The sequence below is a fragment of the Cricetulus griseus genome, chromosome 2 (genome assembly GCF_003668045.3).
Source record: "Cricetulus griseus strain 17A/GY chromosome 2, alternate assembly CriGri-PICRH-1.0, whole genome shotgun sequence".
In the NCBI taxonomy this organism is placed as follows: Eukaryota; Metazoa; Chordata; class Mammalia; order Rodentia; family Cricetidae; genus Cricetulus; species Cricetulus griseus.
This window is the reverse complement of record NC_048595.1, coordinates 264999023-265016844: the sequence shown is the minus strand read 5'-3', so window position 1 is coordinate 265016844 and position 17822 is coordinate 264999023. Positions and strand designations below refer to the sequence as shown.

General features: G+C 43.6%; 1 protein-coding gene across 2 annotated transcripts in view; it reads right to left on the bottom strand.

Annotated features, from left to right (window-relative positions):
- Positions 1 to 4187: 4187 nt before the first annotated feature.
- The window catches only part of Ostm1 (osteoclastogenesis associated transmembrane protein 1), a 31555-nt gene continuing 17920 nt past the window's right edge, over positions 4188 to 17822 (bottom strand). For both annotated transcript variants that reach the window (XM_027402236.2, XM_027402237.2), the window contains exons 3-6: positions 16745 to 16842; positions 11760 to 11927; positions 10311 to 10476; positions 4188 to 6305 (exon numbers count right to left, since the gene is read on the bottom strand). In XM_027402236.2, the coding sequence (XP_027258037.1) occupies positions 6250 to 6305; positions 10311 to 10476; positions 11760 to 11927; positions 16745 to 16842 (488 nt within the window). In that variant the 3' untranslated portion in view covers positions 4188 to 6249. The remainder of the gene's footprint in view (positions 6306 to 10310; positions 10477 to 11759; positions 11928 to 16744; positions 16843 to 17822) is intronic.

Below are 17822 nucleotides of genomic sequence, written 5' to 3'. Positions count from 1 at the left end.
TTGATAAGAGTTTTTATGTTGACTGAAAAATGAGAGAAATCTGTCTAAGAATGTCTAAGGAAATCAAAGTAATGAACTAAAGGTATATAGAAAGTTATAGAGGGTTAAAGCAAGTTGTAGAAGGTCAGAGGGAAATTGTCAAAGGTCAGAGGAAAGGTTGTTACAAGTCAGAGAAAAATGTAAACTGTTTACTGCTTGTTATGGTTTCTCAGGTCTACAAATAGTAAATTTTAAAAATTGGTAATATAAATTAAAATTTTAACCATATTAAGTTAATTCTGTTTATTTCTCAAGTAAATTATGTATGCTTGTTTTAAAATGTTCTGTTTCCTGGCATAACCTAAGTTCTGTTACAAGCATGTAGCTAAAATAAATGGTGAGGGTCACCACCATTTTGTAGGCAGCCACGTAGCACAAAATGACTGGTAGCCATTTTGCTAAAGTTGAAAAAAGATACTTAAACCACCATCTCTGCTAAAGATGACCGCATGGAAATTAGAGGTACCATCTTAGAAACAAGTTTTTCAGTTAAGATTCAAAATGTTAATGCTTCTATATATTACAGAAAGACATTAAGGGAATTTAAGTTTATTTTTAAAACCAGTTTTAGATGTTTCTTTTTATTAATGTTTGTACTTAAAGAGCTTCAATTTAGAATTATTTTTAAGCAAAGCCTGACAATGTAAAGTCCTTATTTTATAAAAGATGCTAATCTATTATAAGATGTTACAGTTTATGTTTTCAGAAGTTAAGTGTAGGGCGTTGGTGGCACATGCCTTTCAGTTTAGGACATTGGTGGCACATGCCTTTAATCCCACCACTTGGAGGCAGAGGCGGGTGGGTGGATCTTTGTGAGTTCAAGGCTAGCCTGGTATAAGTTTCAAATATTTTACTAAGTAAAAACCAGTTACAGCCAGGCTGAAAATTAGTTACCGAAATAAGACCTTACCTAGCCATCTATGCTTCTTGTGTGCTTAGGGCAAGTAACTAAAACAGACAGACAGACCTCTAATGCTTCAGAGACCTGCAGAATATGGCATTTAAATTGTTATCTTTAAAGTTTATAATATCAGACAGACTGCCAGATCCTGACAGTGACCCAAAGCCTCCAAATAAGATTATGAGGCACCCCAGTTCCTGCACCTGGACCAGTAAGCGAGATGCTCAGATGTGATACCTGCCACCTGCCAGGACCTGGCCGAGACTGTGGACAAAGCTGCTGGACACTGGAAAATTGATTGCACGCCCTTTGCATAGACAAAACAAGGTCAGTCTTTTCCATGTCCCTCTTCTACAGAGAGGGGAAAAAAAACCCTCTCACCTTATAGGCCTGGCAAAGATTGCTGTTCTTTGAGGCATCTGCCTCCAGCGCTAATGGAGAAACTTGGGTATGGCTAACTGTATGTGGACTGGCTTCTAACTGGCTTCTGTCACTTTTTAGTAGATTCAGATAAAATATACCCTTCTCAGATCTCTGAAATATTAATGGTTGTCAGCTTGACAGCATCAGACAGTCAGATCCACTATAGACTATAGTCAGCATGTTAGCTGATAAAATAGTGACTATCTACTGTTCAGGCACAAGCTCAAGGTTTTTAGGTTTATTTTGGTTGTCATCTAAGTACAAACTTAAAGGGCTTTTCTTTTCTTTTCTTTTTTTTTTTTTTGTTTTTGAGACAGGGTTTCTCTGTATAGCTTTGGAGCCTATCCTGGCAATCGCTGTGGAGACCAGGCTAGCCTCAAACTCACAGAGATCCACCTGCCTCTGCCTCCCAAGTGCTGGGATAAAAGGTATGCGCCACCAACTCCCGGCTTCAAAGGGCTTTTCATCAGGCCAAAGGTACCTCTGTCCAATCCATACCTGGCTCTCTGGACAGAAGACAAATGTACATGCTTCTAGCCCAAAACTGTAGTTATTGCTGGGACTCAAAGTTATAAACATGTTCCTGCTGTTTGAACAGATATCCAGATATCTGCTTTTTCTGCACTGTGGGCTTCAGTAAATAAGTTTTAACCTCTGTTCCTAGTTTAAACATGTCTTAAGCAGGTTTCTGCTTCTGGCAGACATCTGAGTATCAGTTGCTGACTGCAGGCTGTTCCTAAGTAGGTTGCGAATCCTGGACTTGCTGTGGATGTGAACCAGTTCAGCTGATGTGGACACCCCCTGTCTCTGCAACAGTCTGCTAACCAGAAGCTCCTGATGGATTCCCCATTGCCTAAATTCCATTTTTTGCTTTTGACTAGCATTTCAACCTTCTTGGGTCCGTAACTTCATTCCAAAGTCAGCAGGAAGTAGCATGGGAAAGAATACATCGCCATTTTCCCTGGTTAAAATGCTAGTGAGTAGGAACTCCCTTGTATGGGGATGCCAATATCTCTCACTCCCTGATGGGGACGTTAGAGAGACAGCAATTCCATGATTGGAATTTCCAAAAAAAAAAAAAAAAAAATAGGGGAATGAAGGAACCAGCTCCGCATTTTGGCAGCCATAACAGCAGAACACGTGCTTGTCTTAAGACCTTGTCTTAGCCCCTAGGAGGTCAGATGCCTGCCCCGTGGCAAGGAACCAATCAGAAATTAGCTGGTGGTACTATGCTTTACGACTCACAGTGTGCTTTATGGACAAGTGCACAGCAATGACGTGCAGACCATAGCAACCACCCTGGGAGGGCCTATGGGCCATAACCAGTTGACCAATCAACACAGGGAAAGCCCTCCAAGCCTGGAGCCACACCAATCCTGAGCCTGTGCTCCTAGACACTTCCCTTATGCTGCCCTATAAGATCTCTATGTAGACGTGCCATTGTGGGTGAATGAAAAACCCAAGCTAACATGGGTTTAGCTCGTTAAACAACTATAAAAAAAGCCTCATGCAGTTTCCATCAAGCTTTCGACTCCACCTGGTGATTGGGGTGACCAAGTTCCTGGACCGAGATCCTGGGGGCCTGAGCTTCCGGGGGTCTTACCCTTCCTTCCTTCCTCCCTTCCTTCCTTCCTTCCTTCCTTCCTTCCTTCCTTCCTTCCTTCCTTCCTTCTTACCTTTCTTCCTTTCTAATATGAAAGGGACCTGGGAAGATGGTTCAGTGGCTAAGACACCTGGGTCTAAAGTAAAAAGACACAAGTCCAGTGCTTGGCACCCATGTAAGGGCCAGCCTTGGCTTCCCATGCCCTAGTAGATGGTCCTATATCCACGCACATCCTGGCAGCATGACACAGACTCACTGGGTTTCAGGGAAGAAAATAGAGCAAATGACGTTGTAAGGGAAAAGTGGGGGAGGGGAGGGTGCAGAAAAGGTAATGGGGGTTGATTTAACCAAAAAAGATTACATGCATTTATGAAAGTCTCAATTTAAATGAGTCTGTTAGGGCCAGCAAGATGGCTCAGCAGGTAAAGGTACTGGCCACCACACTGATGTCCTGACTTCAGTGCTCAGGACCCACATGGTGGAAGAAAGCCTACAAGTTGTCCTCTGGCCTTCATGGCACCCATCTCTCCCAGCCACCCCCCCCACCAGATTCTTCTAAAAAGTACATTAAGAATAAAAATAATTAAAGTACAGCATTTCCAAGAGATATAAGAAAATGCTGACTATAAAAAGGGTGACATTTACCAACTAAATTCTCAGGGTATTCACTGACTTAGAGCTGTACTCCAGGGCTAGAGTGGGGCTTAGTTACAGAAACTTGCTCAGCACTCGCGACACAGACACACACAGATACACACAGATACACACACACACACACACACACACACACACACACACACACACACACACGGCCTCAAGCTCAACCTTAACCTTCATCTGCCACTACATGGATTTTAGAAAGTGCATGTTAGACTCTGAAAAATGTTATTTTTACCTCCCAAATCCAGCAACAAAAATTCCAAGGTATACTTTATTTGCAGTAAAATTATTAATTAGACAAGTAACAAAACTCAAAACTAGGACAGCTAAGGAGTGATGTTATATCTCAAGTTGTTTAAATGAACTAACCAAAATATAGTTGGTTGTAGTGGTATGTGCCTTTAATTCCAGCACTTGGGGGGCAGAGTCAGGTGGATCTCTGTGAGTTCAAGGCCAGCTTGGACTACAGAGTGAGTTCCAGGTCATCCAGGGCTACACAGTGAAACCCTGTCTCAATAATAATAATAATAAATTAAGAGAATAAAAATTCAAATACAGTACTTGATTTCCTTGTTATTTCCTTTATTGCAAAGCATAAAAGGTCTTCTTGTGCATACACATCACATGTGTCTCAGTATTCAGAACTATGTACACTTTTCACATGATCATAAGATGAAATTCTTTTGCACTCAGTAGAACATTTAACATATATTTTTCAAATCTATTTCTGATGCAACTTGCAGAGAGCAGGGACCTTAGGAGAAAACAGCAAAGGCTGCATTGTTTAAGTGTTCATTAGCTTTTTATCCAAAAGCACATACAGTGTTCAAAGGTGCTCAAGGAGTCACTGCTCAATTCAAACACATCCCTTGGCTAACTCTGCACATGAAAACTGGTTTTATCTGCATTAATGAAGATCGATTTCAATGGCCCTCAACCATGGGCTTCAAATGCAGACAGTGTTCTTAGTAACAAATCAGGGACAGTGACAGCACAAGCAAGTGGATCACAGCAGACCAGAAAAGCTGGTCCATGTCACCTGACTGTCATGCCCCCGAGGGTGAGCCTGCTCTCACACTCTGCAAGTGCGGTAGAAATACAAAAACACAAAGCACTCCTGTCTCCTTCTAGAGTGTATTGCAGTCTGTGAAGGGACTCACACTTTTTTAAGTAGTCAGCCAGAGGAGCCTCCATATTTACAACCTTTAAAACAAAGCCTGCTCCTACTGAGAAATAAAGAATTGACAAACAAAATCATCAACTCCTACATCCTGAGAAATAAAACTGAATGATCCTGAAACTAAACATTATTTTAGAGCTGCTGAAGACATTTCAGAGTACACTCGCTTTCTGACAGGGAAATGTGTAATTTCAGTTCAGTCATACTGCTGCCATCGTTTACATCATTGGAGGTGACATTACCTTAGTGGAAGTACTTCCTGCGTGAGACTTACCCAGTTCACCTCCACTATGAAGTATGCAGTTCCTTTCTCAGTGACCGCCCCTTATCCCTGTCCACTCCCTGAACTTTAAGCTCCTGTGTTCCTCTTTCATCTCTCCCCAACTCTCCAAATATTCCAAGATGACATTTTCATTAGAAACCACAATTTAAATACAGTGTGACACACCTGTGCTACGTTTCATTTAAAGAATAAGTTACAAGTTGCCAAATAATTTAATGAGATTCACAATGCAAATCCATGGCATAAAATGAATCCATTGTATCCTGAAGCTAATAAAGCAGTCCAGTGATTTTTAAATTACTTATGAAATAAAGGCAAAAATAAGATGTAAAATACTATTTATAAAAGTCAAGTAAGAAAACCAGTTACGGGCCGGGCTTTGGTGGCATACGCCTTTAATCCCAGCACTCGGGAGGCAGAGGCAGGAGGATCTTTGTGAGTTTGAGGCCAGCCTGGTCTCCAGAGAGAGTTCCAAGCCAGGTTCCAAAGCTAAACAGAGAAACCCTGTCTCAGGAAAAAACAAAACAAAACAAAACAATACAGTTACCATAACTCTTCTAAAAAAAGATGAATGTATAATGTGGCTCATCACTTCTGAAAATTGTTAAGGAGGTTTATAATTAGTGGTGTCAAAAATGACTTCAGGGAAATTAGAGAGTACATTATTTTAATGTATAATATATTAAATATTCATATATATATACATAAACAATACTGCAATGGGAAGTCATTTAAGTTAATCCTTGGGTCTGCTACCATTTGGCGAGTATATTTCTATCTCTAAGTTGGCCTTCCGTGACTAACGTGTAAATGGCCATCTTCAGCTGCTTGTGTTTTGTGTACTTTGTCAACGAGGAGATATCAGAAGTGTCAAGTAGTCGTATGCAAGCAAAAACAAAGTCCTCACTTGTTACTTTAACACACATACTTTAAAATATGGAACACTGCTATGTCTAAAAATTAAAAATACAGAAATCTTTAAAAATTCGTGAACAGGAAAAGGAAATTTGAAGACTGCCATTTGAATGAATTACACATCCACAGCCCTGGCATCCCATAAGAAGGTCATTTGTCAGATCTGGGTTCATCTTCTTCCTGACCCCCTGGTGGGCTAACCACTCACTCAGTTGATGGGAGGTGGAGTCCCCATTTTGCAGGTTTCAGGTGGAATTTTCTTGAATGTTGGCAAAACTGGTACTTGACTTGAGACGTTTAGCTGGGGAGACACAAGTTCTGCGTTTCAACTTAGATGCTCTCATGGGCTCATCCAGTACTTACACGAAAACCACTATGTTTGTCTATTTATTGGCTGAATCTGACCCAATCCAGTTACCTTAGAATTAAACCCAATGTGTTTTTCTTTTCCTTTATGAGCAGCATAAAATTAAGCTAAGTAGAAATTACCCATGACTTTGTTAAAAGCAGTATGGAATAAAACAGGCATTCACACCTTGAACATTGCAATCTTAAATGTGTAGATAAAGAACACAATAAAAGTACAAGCTAGAAACCCCATTCTAAACACGCCTTTAATCCCAGCACTTGGGAGGCAGAGGCAGGTGGATCTCTGTGAGTTCAAGACCAGCCTGGTCTATAGAGTGAGTCCCGGGACAGGCTCCAAAGCTACAGAGAAGCCCTGTCTAAAAACCAAAAACAAAAAGAAAACTGAGCTGTGTTTCACATGTACATGCACCAACATACACACCATCAAGAAAATGTGTGACAACCAGCTCTGACTATGATGCTCATAGGACCAAGCCACCAGTTTAAAACAGTCATGGCTGCCTGGCTAGGTAAGGAGTTGTAAGCAGCTGAGTGCCAATGTTTCTCATGATGTAGAAGTGAAAACCCACAGTGCCCCAGTGTGAGTGCACACACTGAGATCTGAGAATTGCTGGCCTCAAAGGTTTGCAGGGCTGTGTGCCAGGGCCCTGGCACCTCTATTCCTGTGCCCTGTTTAAGCCCTGCACATAAGTCTCATAGCCAAAGACAGGAATAATAGCCCTAGCATGGCTTCCTGGACCAGCGGGCAGCTTTTAAGTGTACTAAGCCTGGGCTGGATTTGGAAAGCAAATGTGTAGCTCAGGTTTTTGTTTTGGCTTGGTTTCTACTTACTTTACTAAGAACTGCTTCTCACTAATTATCAAATTACTTAATAAAGTGGCAAGGCAGTAAGACCAGGAAATCTGAGTACCTGAAATTTGCTAGTCTAGTTGGTAAGTCCTCACATTTTCTAAACTCCTATCCAAAGGATACCTATCTATGTGTTCCAAAGCCCCTAACTCTGTGACGCAGTCACACTATGTGCCTCTACCTCTGCACAGCTGCAATGGTGGGTGAGGGCCATCTCACTCTGAGGTAATGGCCGGTGAGAGCCATCACACTCTGAGGTAATGGTGGGTGAGGGCCATCTCACTCTGAGGTAATGGTGGGTGAGGGCCATCTCACTCTGAGGTAATGGCCGGTGAGAGCCATCACACTCTGAGGTAATGGTGGGTGAGGGCCATCTCACTCTGAGGTAATGGCCGGTGACAGCCATCACACTCTGAGGTAATGGCGGGTGAGAGCCATCACACTCTGAGGTAATGGTGGGTGAGGGCCATCTCACTCTGAGGTAATGGCCGGTGACAGTCATCACACTCTGAGGTAATGGCGGGTGAGGGCCATCTCACTCTGAGGTAATGGTGGGTGAGGGCCATCTCACTCTGAGGTAATGGCCGGTGAGAGCCATCATACTCTGAGGTAATGGCCAGTGAGAGCCATCACACTCTGAGGTAATGGTGGGTGAGGGCCATCTCACTCTGAGGTAACGGTGGGTGAGGGCCATCTCACTCTGAGGTAATGGCCAGTGAGGGCCATCACACTCTGAGGTAATGGCCGGTGAGAGCCATCACACTCTGAGGTAATGGTGGGTGAGGGCCATCTCACTCTGAGGTAATGGCCAGTGAGGGCCATCACACTCTGAGGTAATGGCCGGTGAGAGCCATCACACTCTGAGGTAACGGTGGGTGAGGGCCATCTCACTCTGAGGTAATGGCCAGTGAGGGCCATCACACTCTGAGGTAATGGCTGGTGAGAGCCATCACACTCTGAGGTAATGGTGGGTGAGGGCCATCTCACTCTGAGGTAATGGCCGGTGACAGCCATCACACTCTGAGGTAATGGTGGGTGAGGGCCATCACACTCTGAGGTAATGGCCGGTGAGAGCCATCACACTCTGAGGTAATGGCCGGTGAGGGCCATCACACTCTGAGGTAATGGTGGGTGAGGGCCATCTCACTCTGAGATAATGGTGGGTGAGAGCCATCACACTCTGAGGTAACAGTGGGTGAGGGCCATCTCACTCTGAGGTAATGGCCAGTGAGGGCCATCACACTCTGAGGTAATGGCCGGTGAGAGCCATCACACTCTGAGGTAATGGTGGGTGAGGGCCATCTCACTCTGAGGTAATGGCCGGTGACAGCCATCACACTCTGAGGTAATGGTGGGTGAGGGCCATCACACTCTGAGGTAATGGTGGGTGAGGGCCATCTCACTCTGAGGTAATGGTGGGTGAGGGCCATCACACTCTGAGGTAATGGTGGGTGAGGGCCATCACACTCTGAGGTAATGGTGGGTGAGGGCCATCTCACTCTGAGGTAATGGTGGGTGAGGGCCATCATGCTCTCTGAGGTAATGGTGGGTGAGGGCCATCTCACTCTGAGGTAATGGTGGGTGAGGGCCATCTCACTCTGAGGTAATGGTGGGTGAGGGCCATCATGCTCTCTGAGGTAATGGTGGGTGAGGGCCATCTCACTCTGAGGTAATGGTGGGTGAGGGCCATCATGCTCTGAGGTAATGGTGGGTGACAGCCATCACACTCTGAGGTAATGGTGGGTGAGGGCCATCTCACTCTGAGGTAATGGTGGGTGAGGGCCATCATGCTCTGAGGTAATGGTGGGTGAGGGCCATGACACTCTTTACTGAATTACATTACAGTGCATTTTGATTAACAGCCAGTAACTGCTTATTGAACAGTAGCACAATGAAAAGTAAATGAGCCAGGCATCATGGGGCAGACCTGCAACCCCAGCATTTGGGAAGCTGAGGCAGGGGGACTGCCATGAGTTCAAGGTCAGCCTGTGTGTACTCTCTCCCTCCTTCCCTTCCTCTCTCCCTCAATCTGCTCTGCTTCAGCTTCTCTCACTGTGTTTTCTCTATTCTCTATTCCCTGATATTCTCCCCTTCTCACATAGCCCTGGCCATGTCTACTTCTTTCTCTCCCTGCTCTGGACTCTTCCAGATGGCTCTGGCTGTTCTCACACATCTACAATGAAAACCATCCCCTCAACCATACCATGGGGCATCATGTCATCACTTTATGCAGGGAGGGAGGGAAGGGGAGAGAGGAAGGAGGATGACAGGTGGGGAAGGGAGAGGAAATGCCCATGAGTGTCAGCGTATGGACTCTTTCTTCATACTAGCATTTGTTTGGGGGATTGTTGTGTGTAGCTTTCTCCCCTCCCTTCTCTTTTTGTTGTTTGGTTGCTTTGAGTTTTTTGTTGTGTTTATTGTTTTTGAGACAGGGTTGAACCACAAAGCTGGGCTGGCTTAGAACTCGCTCTGTAGACCAGGCTTGCTTGGAACCCAATAATCCACCTGCCTCTGCTTCCTGAAAGCGGAACTGCCTGACAATATTTGATGCAGTATTTTTTCCACAAAGAATTTCACAGGACTAGTCTTTTGAGGAATGACACTAACATTAAATAGACCACAGTATTCTTTTGTTGCACAGAAGTTTGTGAGAGCTCACTATAGCCAGGCACTTCCTAGACACTGGTGATATGATAGGAAACAAGAAAAAAATAATTCTTGTTCTGATGAACTTTACAATCCAATCAAGGGAGATAAACCTATCAGGTGGAACAAATAAATGAAAGTTAAGTAACCTAAATTATTCATCTCACACTAGCTATTGACTAAGTGCCACAAAAAAAAAAAAAAAGAAAAAAAGAAAAAAGAAAAAAAAAACCATGTAGGGCTAACAAGATGGCTTGGCAGGTAAGGGTGATTGCCATACGGTTTCTAAAACAGATCTATATTTTCCCCTGCTTTATGATGCTGACTGTTGTGTACAGGAACTTATGCACACAGGTAAGTGCTTTAGCACTCCTTAACCCTAAATCTTTTTAGTAATAGGCCATTAACTAAATACACGAATGGCTATAGAATGGGAACTTACGTAGAATGAGTTTGCGTTTCTTTTGCTCCGAATGAAGAAAGCTGCTAAGGTAGAAGACAACGGGCAAAAAGAGGATGAACACAGAAACAGCGACCACAGACACCGTGTCGCTACAGGTGACAGAACAGTTGAAGGTCCGACTCCAAAGCTTTCGAGTAATGTTCATCTGGAGAAATGTATATTATTATCTGATATTATACTTGTCTTTAATATATATGTATATGTATGTATCCAAACAGCTTAACAAGCAAGCTTAGCCATTTTGATCTTGAGTTCTCTACTTTGAGTCAATGATTTGTTTTCCCAAAAAACTAATTCTCAAGCATCATGTTGCCTGGGGGCATGACTGCCACCTAGTGGTGCTCTGTGAAAAGACAGGCTGTACAGTGGAGAAAAGGCTTCCCCATCCTCCAACATTCACTCTATCCACATATATTTACAAAAGCACACAAAATGCCACCCTTGAACTTCAAGTTCAAGGCTGGCCTGGGCTTCATAATGAGACGTCCTTTTAAAGGAAAGCGTGTACAGACACGCTCTATGCTGCTCATTGTCCTACCTGCTAAACAATGAATTAAGAAACACTAGGTCAAAAAAAAAAAAAAAAAAAAGAAAGAAAGAAAAAGAAACACTAGGTCAAACCGGGCAGCAGTAATGCACACCTTTAACCCCAGCACTTGGGAGGCAGAGACAGGCAGATCTCTGTGAGTTTGAGGCCAGCCTGGTCTACAGGCGTGAATTCTAAGACAGCCAGAACTGTTACACAGAAAAACTTTGATTAAACAAAACAAAACAAAACAAAAAAAAGGAAAGAAAAGAAACACTTGGTCCTTGTCCTCATGCGTCTTATAATTCAGAGGAGACAGACCATGAAAAATGGTTCAGATTATCATATATATAAGGAAATTAATACAAGGCCAGGCAGTGGTGGCACACGCCTTTAATCCCAGCACTCAGGGTGCAGAGTCAGGCCAACCTGGTCTACAGAGAGAGTTCCAGGACAGGCTCCAAAGCTACACAGAGAAACCCTGTCTCAAAAAACAAACAAAAGAAATAAATACAATAATTAAGAACGAGATCTTCTGAAAACATGGCAATAAAATGTAAACCCTCTTTAATCAGCACCAACTACAAAAGAAACGGAAATATAAGCACACAAGAACACCAAGATCCTGAAAACAACACCCACTTTAAATTAACTCATCCATGAGGGGCCTGGCTAATGTCCATCCTGCTCTGCTACAGATCCACAAACCCACCGCCGTTACTTTGTAACTACTGTAGTTCTTTCTGGCTGAAGATGCGGTGTGCATGTTCAAGTTACTTTGTAACTACTGTAGTTCTGTCTGGCTGAAGACGCCGTGTGCATATTCAAGTGCGCTCCCAAATAAAGGATAACACTGAACCCAGCAACTGCAAATCAGAATCACACCAGAGTGAGGTACTTACTGCGTCTTCCACGTCAATGCACAGGTGCGTTCCCGGCTCAGCCTTATTCTCAAGCCCGTTCTTTTTCTGCATTTCAGTATACAGGGCGCTCAGGTTTTTGTATGCATCATTACAGTTTTTGCATACTTCAGAGTAATTTTTTGGTGGGAGAAGACTGTATGTGTGCCCCTAAAATGACAAAGGCAGATATAAGACATGCAGTACCTATTGGACATGCTATTTCTGCATGTCAACCATTTGACACCCTCTCCCTCCAAGCCCAGATAGAAGACAATATGGTGTGTTAACGTACTGGGCTGAACCCAGAAATAAACCCACACAGCCACAGCCACCAGATAGACCACAACATTGCATCCTGGGGAAAAGATGGTCTCTTTAACAAATGGTGCAGGGAAATTGGATATCCAATTATCAAGGCTGAAACTAGATCCCTCATCTCACTCCGACAAAAATCTACTAAAAAAAAAAATGGATCAAAGACCTTAATTTAAGACCTGATAGAGGAAAATGTGCAGAAAACATAAAGCTGTAAGACTAGGCAATGAATCTAGCTGACAGCTAGAGGGTAGGGGTGCTTACTGTTAAGCCTGATGACCCAAGTACTGTCCTTGGAACCCACAGGCAAGCTGTCCTCTGACCTTCACATGCACCCCCAAGTAAATATATGAAAATTATTCTTAGAAAGGAAGAAAGGAAGAGAGGAAGAGAGGGAGGGAGGAAGGGAGGATGGATGCTGGGTAACGGTGGTGCACACCTTTAATCCCAGCACTCAGGAGGATCTCTGTGAGTTCAAGGCCAGCCTAGTCTACAGAGTGTGTTCCAGGACAGCCAAGGCTACACAGTGAAACCCTGCCTTGAAAAAACAAAACAAACAAAAACAAAACAAAACAAAATCCAACCAACTAAACAAAAAAGTCTAACAGCTCAGGGAATAAGCACGAATTCACAAATGCAACTGCGTGGGACTGCAAAGCCCAGTCCAGCAAAAGTGAGAGTTTGCCTGTCCAGCAAAGGTGGGGAGTTTGCCTGTCCAGCAAAGGTGAGAGTTTGGAGAAGGAAGAGGAGGCCTTCAGAATGGCAGAGACTCTGCCAGCTGTTCCCCTGACATCTCTTTAGATAGGCAATGCAAGAAATGCATACAGAACTAGATTCATTGAACTCTAAAGGAACCAATAATCAATCAATAAATGGACAGATAATTGACATATCTCAAAAGAAATGTAAGTGGAAAAATGGCTATTGGGCGAACACAAATCAAAGCCACTATTCTGTGCAGTCACAATGGTATCATCAAGAGAAGAAGTAGCCGGCACCTGTCACAGCCACAAGCTGCATACATCTGCCTGCTTTCCTGGTCACTCAGAAAAGTGTGACTTCCCCTCTTCCATCTCTTCTCTAACATGCTTTCCTTTACACTTAGGGCTTCACTGGAATCTTAGGCTTCCTTACTCTTTCTCGAAGCCTCCCTCCCTACATGTGGCTGCTGGCCACATGAGTCTGACCTCATCATAGTTTAAATGGCACAGCTTTCTTCCTGCTCTCACAGAGATCTGTCTGCCTCTGCCTCCACACACCAGCTGGAATAATATATATATACATATATATGTGTGTGTGTGTGTGTGTGTGTGTGTGTGTGTGTGTACATACATACGTATATATACACACACACATATATGGGGAATGTCCTTCTGTGTATGTTTATCCTATTGGTTGTTGAATAAAGTACTGTTGGCCAATGAAGAAGCAAGTTAGGTGGGACTAGGAGTCAAGGAGGATTCTGGGAAATGTAGTAAAAAGAAGTCTTGTGATACAGGTAGGAAGTGACATAGCAGGCAAACTCATACATAAGCAGGGACAAGCAGGAAGTTGTCCCTTTTCTCTAGCTCTTCCTCCTCCTCTCTGTGGAGTCACCATGTGACTGCCAGGAAGACAGGAGGCATTCCACCTGCATCCACCATAAGATAAGTCTTATGATTATGGTTGATAATTAAGACTGAGCTAACAGATGAGAAATCCTAGTCATTGGCCGAGCAGCATTTTTAGCAAATATAAGTCTCTGTGTGTTATTTGGGACCTAAATGTGGTGGGCAGAACTCGGGCGGCCTGGAGGAAAGCGCCCACATGGCAGCAGGGATCAGGCGGCTTTGCAGTAAACACTTATCATAACACATAGAGTGTGTGTGTGTGTGTGTGTGTGTGTGTGTGTGTGTGTGTGTGTGTGTGTGAGATGACAGTAAAGTACCATGCCAGCACCATTCTGGCTTCTAGGCAGATGCCTGTCTTTTTGAATACATAGTTACCTTTGCTCTCCACTTTTTTTATTCTTTACTGTGGAGCATGAACAAAGGGAGATGAAAGAGAAAAAGAGAAATCAGAGCAACTGAACTGATGGAAACCCTACAATGTGATCTTTACCATCTAGCTAACAAACTATGTCTACCCTTAAACTTCTACAAGAAAGTGTGCACTGAAGGCTTACCACAGAACCATTGTGTCTTTAGCCAAAACCTTGAATCTAGCACAGAATGCTGGGTGGAGGGCAGGAGGGGTGATACAACTACTTTTGCTAAAATTAAATGCATATACTTTTGGTTTGGCATTTCACTCCTAGGAGTCCACTGAATACATTCTTCTTCTTCTTCTTTTTTTTTTTTAAAGATTTATTCATTATGTATACAGTGTTCTGCCAGCGTGTATCCCTGCAGGCCAGAAGAGGGCACCAGATTTTATTACAGATGGTTGTGAGCCACCATGTGGGTGCTGAGATTTGAACCCAGGTCCTTTGGAAGAGCAGATAGTGCTCTTAACTGCTGAGCCATCTCTTTCCAGCCCCAATAAATACCTTCTTATAAGAATCCCAATGATGAGCAAAAAGGCTGTGAGTGACAAAGTGATGGTGGCATGCATCTTTAATCCAGCACCTGGGAGGCAGAGGCAGGAGGTTGAGGCCAGCCTGATCTACAAGGGAGTTCCAGGACAGCCAGAGCTACACAGAGAAACCCTGTCTCAAAAAAACAAAACAAAACAAAAACGGCCGTGAGTGGCAGTAGTTTATAACAGTCAAACACAAACAAAATCTGGCCTGCTACAAGGAGGGACTAATTAAATAAATGGCATCGTAATCACACACTGAACACTACACAGCTTCTGAAAAGGAGGGAGGGAGGGAGGGAGCGAGGTCCTAGGAAGATGGAAGATGATGGCACATATGGGCTTTGAGGACTCCTTCCCTAAGGCCCACTGAAAAGAAGCTAAAGCCAGAACATGGAAAAACACTGCACCTGGGCTCACACTATCCCAGGAAGCCCGGCTATACCCACAGCACCCAGGAAAGATGCTAGGCCCTTCTCCCCACAAATTTCACAGAGTAGGGACACAGAAGGCTGTCACAGTAGCCTTACCTGTCTGTAGACACTCTTTCACTCTGCCTTGTCAGCAGGACAGGCTGGGGTTCCAGAGAAGACACCTGCTAACATTTACTGACCCAGATGGATCTAGTGCAACACGTGACCCTCCTCCTGGACCATTCTGAAGGCTGCTAAGTCAGGCTGTCACCCCGGCTTCTCGTTGCTGCCCATCCCGCAGCCCCACTATCCTATAAAGCACTGAGCTGGGCCTGGATCAGCCCTCAGCCATGCTACCATCTCTCTCTACCTTCACTCTTCTAGTCTCAGGGCTTAAAGTGGGACTGTGTCAATGACACTCTGGCAGCCCTGCCTACCTCATTGTTAGCATCATCTGAGCTTGGCTGTCTAATAGGAGCATAAAGGTATCATACTTAACACATTCAAAACAGAATTCTTTTTAAAATTGTACTACATTTGTTTGTTTATTTACATGTACGAGCGCACACATGTGCGTGAATGCACAGCCACGCGCTTACTGTGGCGTGTAAATGGTGGTCAGAGGACAACCTGTTGGGAGTGGGTTCTTTCCTTCCACTATGTGGATCCTAACATTTAACTCAAGTCACCCACTTGACAGCCACTGCCTCTCTCCCCCAGCACCCACCCATCCTTCAAGGTCCCTCCCCTTCATGTCTGTGCCGCAGTGTCCTTCCTTTCAGTAAGGATTCTGAAAACAGGGGACATGGTATGAAAGTATGTGGAAACTTCTAGAGAACCTTTGCTCTCACTGAATGAACCAGTGCCTCACACTTGCTAGTTCTAGAAGACATTGTTTTTATAATTAAAAATTACTTCAATTTTAAAAAGGTATGTTTTTCAAAATTTATTTTATGTGCATGGGTGTTTTCTGCATGTATGTATGTGCACCATGCGTATGCCTGATGTCTACAGAAGCCAGAAGATATTCAGTTTCCATGGAGCTGGAGTTACAGATGGATGTGAGCTGCCATGTGGATACTGGGAACTGAACCCACATCCTCTGCAAGAACAACCAGTGCTCTCAGCCACTGAGCTCTCTCCAGCCCCTACTTTGTTTTAAGATTTTCTCTCCAGCCCCTACTTTCTTTTAAGATTTATTATTATTATTTCATTTTGTTTGTTTTTCAAGACAGGGTTTCTCTTTGTGTCCTGGAACTCTATTTGTAGACCAGGATCCACCTGCCTCTGCTTCCCAAGTGCTGGGATTAAAGGCGAGTGCCATCACACCTGGCATTTTAACCACTGAGCCATCGCTCTCTAACCCCCAACCCTTTATTTCCTTTATTCCCTTCCCTTTTTTTTTTTTTTTAATAAGACAGTCTCACTGCGCATCCCTGGCAGGCCTGGAGCTGGCTTTGTGGGTCAGCAGCCTTGAACTCTCGGAGATTCACTTGCCTCTCTGCCCGTCTGCCAACCACTGGGTGTTTGCTACCACACTTGGTTCTGAGCTGAAGTATTACTATTTCCAAGTGGAAAAAAAAATCTAAGAGAAATAAAGGTTCACTAATTCCTTTATGACTCCAAATAGATAATAAAATTCAATGCTGTAAAAAGTTAGAATTACACATTACTTATTTGCATTAAGTTTATATAACTTACCTGAAGGTTATGCTCAAAGCAGGCCAAGGTCTTGTTAAATAGGCTGAGGAAATACTCTGTGTTATTTGACAAATCTTCACTATTGTTTGTTAAGCAATCTGTAAAGACAATGAAACAAACAACTGTATGCTAGCACTCATCTCTCAGCGACGGTTTCAGCTTTACCCTATGGTTACTCCTCATACAAATAAGCATGATGTCTTCCACACAACAGAAGTTTCTAGATACACAAGGCTTTTAGCCCTTTTACTTTACAAACTTATTTTTTTTTTAACTTTTCATGATAGTCTTAAAACAGTTACACAGTCTCTTCTTACAAAAACAAAGGAGGAAATGACTTTTAGTGAACAGTTGGTAAAAAACGCAGCTCTCAATGCCCAGCAGTGTGATTTGGATGTAAAACTTTTTACCTTGCATTAACTTTGCCTAGATCCTGTCTTTTTACCTTGGTGTCAAACTCAGTAACTCTTATCTCTTCTAACCTCACAGAGCCACTTACTGTCCCTAGAGGATAGCCTTTTTCATTTATTCTTCTGAGTCAACCATGGGCTGGGGGCTGGGAGAAACAGACTGGTGGGAATTCTGTCAAAAACCTGGTAGAAGCTTCCTAAAGTCCAAGGGAAAAAACAAAACAAAACAAAACCAGAACTGTTTCGTGTGTTTTTGCAAACTCTGTGTCTGTGATGTTTGTCCACAGCCCCACGGCCCTTGCTTAGCATCACCCTGAGTTCTTCTGTTCCCTCCACTTCCTGTGAAGAGATGAGACGTAGAATGTCTTCATTACATTTGTTTCATGTGCATGTACATGCCACGGGGCTAAAAGACAACTTCCTGGACTTGGTTCTCTTCTTCCACTATGTGAGTCCTAGAGGTCAAATGCAGGCAGTCAGGCCTGCCAAGCAGCTTTACCCATAAGCTCAGCGGCCTGGCTTCACATCCCAGAGCCAGAGCGGACCGTTTCTGTCTCTCTTCTGTGAATCTCGATTCTCTACCCTCCACCTGCTCACAAACACTGCCGTCTGCTTTCTATACTCCAATTCTGCTTTTAAAACATGACTGAAAAAAATTCTATCTTATG